This window comes from Cryptomeria japonica, chromosome 2, assembly GCF_030272615.1.
Source record: "Cryptomeria japonica chromosome 2, Sugi_1.0, whole genome shotgun sequence".
NCBI lineage: Eukaryota > Viridiplantae > Streptophyta > Pinopsida > Cupressales > Cupressaceae > Cryptomeria > Cryptomeria japonica.
The window spans coordinates 149444835-149454146 of NC_081406.1; the positions used below are offsets into that span (position 1 = coordinate 149444835).

Here is a 9312-nt window from a genome sequence, read left to right on the forward strand (position 1 = left end):
ATTGCCGTGAACCCAAATGGTTCAACTTGAGCTCTGTGATGTGGAAATCCAAAGTTGAACGTCTCACTTTTCTTATTATTAAATTGTTGTTGGTGAATGTCTCACTTTTCTTACCAACCATTCCACCAAATGCTCTTTATGTCAGAAGCTAGAGACTATTAAACATGCCTTTTGAACTTGCAAACATACTCAACAAATTTGGCAAGCAATCATGACTCTTATTCCAACTTTATTTATCATAAAATTAAAATGGAAATCAGTCCTTTTAGGACTCCACTGCTCACAAAATATAACCTCAGAATCTTCTCATCAATGCATCCTTTTATATATTTGGATGACCCAATGTAAAGCTATCTTTTCTAACACTTTTCTTCTTATGGAAGTGATTATGCATGGGTTGCTCTTTGATATTATTTTGCAGTAGGTAGCACTTGGTAAAGTCTTGAAGGAGAATCACATCAGCAATTTCGAGCTCCAAGTACAATTATCAAGAGTGCAGTCTCAACTGACAGTTATAGCGAATGACCACAACAGACCTCTACTTAAAGAAGTTTAATATCATTACAGAAGATCTTATACTTTATGCTCTTTAAGATGAATAATATTTTATCATCTTATAACTTGTTTTCGCTTAAGACAAGAGATTTCAGCTATCTTGTTAATGTAATATTCCTTTATATTGGGCTTGTGTTGATACCTTTCAGACTTTTTGGCTTGGATATTCCTCCACCAGACTGCTCTTCTATATTGTATATTCTTTTAATTTTAATTATTATATGCATGTTTTGTAGTTTCCAGTACTGTTACTAGTTGACTTTAAAAAAAAATACTAATAGCCAATGGTTTTGTTGCTAATAATACATTAAAAAACATAACACCATAAACAATGAGATTACTCACCTGCAAAGAGTCTCCATCTCAGAAAGGCGCAGCCATGAAAAACACTGCTAAAAACACCATGGGTGCAGCCGCCAAAGCCAGATTTTTTATAGTTCTTGAAGACCCATTTTCAGAATTATCTGCTTCAAATTTCCTCACAAGTGGCATAAGCAGAAAGGTGACTGCAGATGGGACTATGGCGGCTACCAACAAATAGGATGACCCATCTGAATCTGGAAATACTATCTTCCATGTTGTTGACAGAATAGCACTACTTAGACCAAAGCATCCCTTCATCAACCCCACCACTAGTCCTTTGTTATCTGGAAAATTATTTACAGAGGTCACCACTGAGACTGTGTTGAAGTATAAGGAGTCATTCATGGCAATACAGGTAAATAAACCCAGCTCCCACAATGGAGGAACAGCTAGTCTCCCAGATACAAGTAGCCATAAGACCACATAGCCTGCCAAATTGTGGGGAGACCCAATGAGCAGAACAATCCAAGAAGGGAGGCACTGGTTTAACAGGCCACAGAGTATGCCCCCAAAAAATGCTAAGCTGCTGTAAACAGAGATGGTGTCCAATTGCTGTTGGTTGTAGCCAAATCGGGTCTTTATGGCCTGAGATTATATACTGAAGCCAAATGATGGTCCTGCACAACATTCAATCCACATACAGGCTACCAAAACCATCCATCTGTTCTGAACAGAATCATACCGCCCCATTCAAGCCATGTTCTTGGAAACTCAGAGGGCAATAATAAGAACAATCTCTTCAGCTACCTAATGGTATTTTTATATGCTTTGTTCAATTAAAAAAACAATGAGAACAACAATGAAGAGGATTCAGCTACCTAATGGTATCTTTTAGGTGCTTTGTTCAACAATAATAGTGCTGGTTAACGTGTGTAAGTGGAAGAGAGAATTTAGAATTTTCTTTTTGAAAAGCAGGCTGGATCTTGTTTTAACTTTTCTCTTCTCCAGAGCACTTGCTTAGCTTGAATTCTAAGCTTTTGGAGAGCCAATGAATGGTAGGGGACAGAAAATATATGGCTGGAGGTGTGGATGGTAAAAGCCACTAATGGTGAAATATATGTATAGACGATCTGAGATAGATGTGTAATTTTTTTTTGGTAATTTAGGGTATCCTTGTGTTTCAGTACAGTTCTGGGAGATGAATCAAATCAGGTGAAATCTAGGTCTTAGAGTCAAACTGGAAATCAATGGGGAGCAAACCCACGGCCCAAGTCAATTTTTCTATCCGTGTTGGCTAATAGATGTGTAAATTTTGTTTGTAGTATAAATTTAAGGATAGTTTTAGGTTTGTTTCGATTTTCTTCAGTTTTTCCTTCTAGTTTAGAGACATAATTTATCTCATACACTGTTTTGTTTTGTATTTTGCTGTAGAAAAGAAATTAAAATACTAGCATTCACATGTATTATATTATTTTTATTTATTTATTTGATTCTAAATGTTTTTTAGATTTTTGTAAAATTGCACACTTAGGCAAGAATATAGTTTAGGTTGAACATATCAAGAGTTCTTCTTATTAGCTTAAACCATGAGGGAGTTCTAGTGTGCTAGCATATGACTGTGAAATTTTGAGAACATATTGAAATAGAGCCACGGCTAAGATTTTATAAATGAAATATTTGAATCTTCACCTATAGTTTTGGATCTAGACATTTTGTCTTCTTTTTAAAAACATTGATAATTCATTATAATCATTCATTCAAGCAATTGCATCATTACATTTCTTAGGTTATTGAGAAAATATATCTTGGTTGATCTCCATTTATCCAAGTGATTTTTGGAGCTCTTTGTAGCAATTTTGAGGTGTTCCTAGCTTAATGATAGAAGAGGACGCAGTTCTTATAAGAGCAATTTGCTCTCCTGTGTTTTCCCTTGTTAATAATATTGCTACATCAAGAGTACATATTTAATGTGATTAAGGGCACAAACGAGGCACATGGGTAGACTAAGTTATTTGCAATAAGAGAGAAAATTGATGATGCTAGAGTTAAAGTCAATTTGTACTATTTTGCTAGTATCATTGGGTGCTCGGCATACCCAATTGAGTTAATCCAAGAGTTTGTGAAAATTAATTCACTAATAATATTACTATTCATCTTTAAAATTGAGATCTAAGCTATCTTGGTATATATATGAATATCATTACTCATGTTCAATGATTTTCACATTTTGGTAATCATTAGGTCAATAATGCTTGTGAGAAGCTCACATGGCACCAATTGAAATAGGTTAAGCTCCTCTTACTCTTCATCAATCCTCATGTGTCAAAGTCACATTTCCTATTTGACATATTGTAGAAGGCTAACTGGCATGTAGCATGGATTGTATGGTGATACATTGAGATTTACCAAGAGTTCAAAACTCATGGAGTTAGATAGCCTATATATAAGTTTGATAATGTATATCATTTTCTAGTGGTTAGGCCTCCATGAAAGTCAAAATAATTTCTTATACACATATTCATTAGATCACGTTATCAAAATTTTGATCAATTTTATTTACAAATTCATTGTATTATTCTAGAAAAATGGAATGTAGTTAAATTTAATTATCATGTTTAGATTTTAAATCATATAGTATATTTGAATTTAAGGTATTGTGAATTCTTAATTCACTAATGTTTATTTGGGATTGATTGTTGAATACTTAGTAATTCATTGTCTTGTACAATCACTATTTTCATTTAATGAGCAATTACATAAAACCTTTTTTATCTTGATTTGCTTAAATATTGCTATGCACAACATTCTTTTATTTGTCTAACATTGTGTTTAAGTAGAAAAAGAAAATTTGTACACCATTGATTAATTTTTGTGTTTTTATAGTTAAAAATAATATGTATAATTTGAATAAAATGGATGACACTTTTAATTTGTATTTCACAATTATAATTTATTGAATCTTTATATGACCAATACTCTAGATCTTATCTTCTATAGTCTTAACTGTCTTTAGGGGATATACATATCTTACAATTTTAGAATTCTTAATGTTTTATAATTCTTGTATTATTTGATGGCGAAAGTTAGAAATCTTATTATTTCCCTTAAACTTTATCTTATGTAAACTAGTAGTTTGAAGGGCTGCAATGTTAATGGTTAGAGCTACCTTCCCTATTGAAAGTTAAGCCCTTTTGATTGATTTATATGTTATGTTAATTTTTTTTTACCAAATTAGGTTTGATAGTGGCGACTTTCTACTCTTATCATTTCAACTATACACTTTCAATGTATTCTAACATAATACATTCTCACCCTCATTATGTATTGATGGATGCTTCATAGTCATATAGAAATGCATCAAGATATTTGTCCATGTTACTAATATTATATTTTCCTATCTTTATTTGCATTGTCAAACACAAACTAACATTTTGTTCTCCTCAATATATACTTTAAAATAACAAGAAGCTCACATTACGATATAAGTTCAATAATTTTCCATTCTAATATGTACAACGCATTTAACAATATTACATCATGAAAGTCATGACCTTCAAGTTGAGAGTCAACACCAACACTATGATCACAAAGAAAGCTATCATAGAATTGAGGCATTCAAACTTGTGTTTTTGTTACCACTATGCTAACAAGACCTATTTAATCAACCAATCTTTTTCAACAAATGATGCTAATGTTGCAAACATGGTAATACTAGCCAAAATAATGAAGGTGAGATTAAAACATATGCTACCCTTACACTTCCCTCCTCCTTACTTAGCTGCCTCTATATCATAGAGATACCTTGCAACCCACACAGATAGAACATACAATACAATTGGATTACCCATCATCATGACATTGTATAATGTCCCAAAATGGTGTAGCCCGAATAAATCAGATACAACAATGGAACCTAAGCACCATATTGTTCCAAAAGAAAATCCTATCAAAATGGAACCTAAGTATAGCGCTTGGGGCAAAATGCTTGCTATTATTATAATAAAATGCCCACAACACAAAATGAACTGAGCTAGTGCAACTAATAATGACCTCACTACTCCATATTTTGAGAGAAAATAATCTGATAAAGCTCCACTCCCAAAGCGACCTAAAAATTGACTTGCTGATATCAAAGTGACAAATATACTGATGTCTTGTTGTGTATATCCAAGAGAGGTTGGAACCCGATTCATGTTCCCAATTGTCACCTCACCTGATGCTATAGCAAGTGAAGAAGAAAACAAGACTAAGAAAAAATCAACATTGCAAATTGTTCTCCACAAAGAACTATTAGCATACTCAATAATGGCATATTTTTCAAAATTATTTGGATCTTCTTGAGTAGTCAATGGCTCCAAAAGTATTTTGTTTACAACTGAAGTTCTCTCATTAGTGCTCAATTTCCATGCCACGTACAAGAGAATTACTAGAATGACAAGTGTAACAACGAATTTCATTTCATCTACCTGTAAAACCTTAATTTCTTAGGAAATCGTATTAAATAAAATGTCTTATGTAAATATCTATTTAACAAACATTTATCTTATATTTTGAAAAACTAAAATAAAATTTCCTATTAATTAGAAATAGTATAAAAACTAATAATGAAGAGAATCAACATCTACTTTAACTATTCAAAAGGTGTGACTATAAGGTGACAAAAAGTGGAATGTGATGACATAAGTATGTTAAAAATAATAGTTAAAGAGGTCACATATGGTTAAAAAAATTAAAAAATTGAAGTAAACAAAACAAAATAATTCTTTAATAGTTCTAAAGTAAGAAAAATAACTCTTAGATAAACGAAATAACTCTTAAGTAAATAAAACAAGTGTCATGTAGTGACGAGTACTTGTCTTTGTTAGTTTTCTAATTAATTGTAACTGTAAAATTAATCTTAGATGTAATTATAATTATAATTTTAATAAATTAATTATTAAAAGTAATTATTATTATTTTATTTTTACAATATATTAAGTTTATAATATATTAAAAATTTGCAATAAGTTTGTTGTATATGTAATATATCAAAATATATATTTTGTAAACTTGATAGATTTAAGAATTAATTTTATAAAATAATAATTTTGTGGCATTATTAAGAATTAATTTTAACCCCAAAGTACAAGTAGACTTTAATAAATAGACTCTAGAAAATAAAAATTTCATGGCATTAGAATTAATTGGCATAAAGTCTTTTCATAATAAATAAACTTTAGAAATTAAATTATTAAATGTGAACCAAATAAAGTTCACATCAACCCAAAAGTGGGTGTGCATTAGAATCAAATGGCTATGTGTGGGATGGTTTGATAGGGGGTCTTTTTCTTCTTTACTTTTGTTGAATTGTTTTGTTTAGAGGAAACACTCTTGATCTTGACTAGTTTTTCTTTTAAAGTAACTTTCATTACCCTTGGGAACATTTCTTGTAGTTGCTAACAATCCTTGGGAAACCTCAAAAGTAACAATCTCAATGGGAAAATAACTAGCTTCAATATTGCCATCAGAAGAAGCCTTTTGCAAAATCCCAATGAATTGGTATTGCAGACTGGAAGGAGGAGAGAATTTTGGCATTGAGACTACTTCTAAAGAAACATGGGAGGCTACCAAATCAATTTGAGCACTAGGAGGAACAACATAGTGTGATTTCGCCCCAACCCACCAAGTGGGCTTACTTCTTGAGGCATCACTTTTGTGAGTCTAGACAAATGAACTTTGGCATTGCTAAGTGAGATGATTAGTTGAGAAGCATTTCCTACATTTGAATGGGATCTTTACATAATCGACAGGTTGTCTCCAACAACTATTGTCAACTTTGAAAGAAATTTTTGTTGGGAGGCCATTGTTAATATCCATTTTGACACAAAGATGAGCACATGTAGAATTCTCATAATTAATAGTTTCTTTCAAAATGCAATGATAATTACCTATGCCATTGCCAATGGCTTGGAGACACTAGATTTCCCAAAATTGTAGTGGAAGGTAGATTAAGTGCACCCAGAGAAATGTAGAGGAGAAAATATCAGTTCTCAAATTGAAGGAGGGGAACAAGGTTTCATGCACATGAAATCCCCATTGAAGAATCAAGGCCAATCTTGAGCACCATCCATTTATCCTTAGAGGATTCAAATTCGAGGATGAAAAACCCCTTGGCATGGGGGTAAATACTTATTTCTTTGTGCATCTCATCTTTCCAGTATTCTAAGATCCAAGAGTGGAGGTCACATAGTTTTGGCCATGTCTTTATAAACCTATAGATGAGAGCATGATCCTGCAAGAAATCTTCTTTGTCATGAATAAATCTACCCAAACATAGTTGAGATCTCCAAGACAAAGACAAATCGACTGAAAGGGAGAAAGCAATCCATGTTTCCACTTTGTTTGGGAGAAGAAGGGTGTTGAACTAGTGCATCATGAACAAACTTGCTTGAAATATTTAAAAATTAATAAATAAAATTTATATGAAATAAAAATCAACGTTATAAACATAAATTTACATTATGAATTTTAAATATATTGATTTAAAGTTTAAACAACAAAATAAAATTTATATGAAATAAAAATCAATGATATAAACATAAATTTATATTATGAAATTTAAATATATTGATTTAAAGTTTAAACATATTGTTTTGGATCATATTTAATGATTGATCATCAGGATAAAAGAGAGAGTTGTAGGTTTAAAGTGAGTATGATAGATTACTTGAGTACTATCCTAAACAAAAATTCATTCAGTGAAATCCAAAAACTAAGCAACAATCTTAATGAAAATGTAGAAATCTCATCTCTCAATAATTTGTCTATAATATAATCTTTCATACAGTAAAATCCAGAAACTAAGCAACAATTTTAATGAAAATGTAGAAATCTCGTCTTTCTCAATAATTTGTCTATAATATAATCTAGAATAAATGCTAAGGACTGTATACTTTGGCAGGAAACTCAACCTGAGCAGGGAATTTCACTGAGCTATTTGTTTTTTAATATTTTTCTTTTATGTAGCAGAGATGCAAAACCTTTACTGTTTGGGGATGAAAACTATAGTTAAAAAAAAATATTGAAAATCAAATTCTGGTTCTTCAAATGTAGTACTCAAGGTTAAAAAAATTGATCTTATAGCCAATTGTTGTAGAAAGTTGAAGAAAGATTCTATTGCTGATGTAAATTTTTTTGACAGTCCCTGACTGTCTTATTTGTAATTTTTTTAACTTTGGCATCTTCAATTAAAAAAAAAAAGATTCTGTTGCTAATAAATTAATAATACATTAAAAAAAACACCATAAACAATGAGATTACTGACCTGCAAAGAGTTCCCATCCAAGAAAGGGGCAGCCATGAAAAACACTGCCAAAAACACCATGGGCACAGACGCCAAAGCCAGATTTTGCATAGTTCTTGAAGACCCATTTTCAGAATTATCTGCTTCATACTCCCTCACAATTGGCATGAGCAGAAAGGTGAGTGCAGATGGGACTATGGCTGCCACTAACAAATAGTCAGACCCATCTGAATCTGGAAACAATACCTTCCATACTGTTGACAGAATGGCGCTGCTTAGGCCAAAGCATCCCTTCATCAACCCCGCCACTAGTCCTCTGTTATCAGGAAAATTGTTTACAGAGGTCACCATTGAGACTGTGTTGAAGTATAAGGAGCCATTGAGGGCAATACAGGTAAATAAACCCAGCTCCCACAATGGAGGAACTGGTAGTCTCCCAGATACAAACAGCCATACAATTGTGTAGCCTGCCAAATTGTGGAGAGACCCAATGAGCAGAACAAGCCAATCAGGGAGGCACTGGTTTAACAGGCCAGAGAGTAATCCCCCAAAAACTCCTAAGCTGCTGTAAACAGAGATGGTGTCTAGCTGCTGTTGGTTATAGCCAAATCTGGTCTTGATGGCCTGAGAATATATGCTGAATCCATATGATGGTCCTGCACAACATTCAATCCAGATGCAGGCTACGAAAACCATCCATCTGTTCTGAACAGGATCACACCACCCCATTCAAGCCCTGCTCTTGGAAACTCAGAAGGCAATATTGAAGACAATCCAATCCTTTTCAGTACCTATTGGTATGTTTTATATGCTTTGTTCAATAGAAAAAACAATGGGGGCAATAATTTTGTTAGAAGAAAAGTATTTTTAAGAGATTGTAAGAAAATTTTCAAGAATCTTGGGGGACAAAATCAGAAGGCAATATTGAAGACAATCCTTTTCAGGTACCCATTGGTATGTTTTATATGCTTTGTTCAATAGAAAAATCAATGGGGACAATAATTTTGTTAGAAGAAAAGTATTTTTAACAGTTTGTAGTGAGAGTTTTGAAGAATTTGAGGAGACGGTAGACCCCCGGCGTGGCTTAAACAGCGCACACTATATTATAAATCCGTTTCCGTTTCTGTTAGTAATGGAGATAACTGTCAGACATAATATTTTCATTTAATATA

General features: G+C 32.5%; 1 protein-coding gene across 1 annotated transcript; it reads right to left on the reverse strand.

Moving 5' to 3' along the window:
• Positions 1-918: 918 nt before the first annotated feature.
• LOC131071388 (uncharacterized) lies at positions 919-8902 on the reverse strand. Its single transcript, XM_058007204.2, has 2 exons — positions 8162-8902; positions 919-1503 (listed from the first exon to the last, which is right to left on the reverse strand). The coding sequence occupies exons 1-2, from the start codon at positions 8867-8869 to the stop codon at positions 919-921; spliced, it is 1293 nt and encodes a 430-aa protein (XP_057863187.2). The 5' UTR covers positions 8870-8902.
• Positions 8903-9312: the final 410 nt, after the last annotated feature.

Bases quoted from the DNA above. Each gene is read 5' to 3' on its own strand.
- LOC131071388 (XM_058007204.2), bottom strand. From the start codon at position 8,869: ATGGGGTGGTGTGATCCTGTTCAGAACAGATGGATGGTTTTCGTAGCC. The intron at 1,504-8,161 runs GTCAGTAATCTC...ATATAATCTCAG, and splicing joins TGGATGGGAACTCTTTGCAG to GCCATAAAGACCCGATTTGG.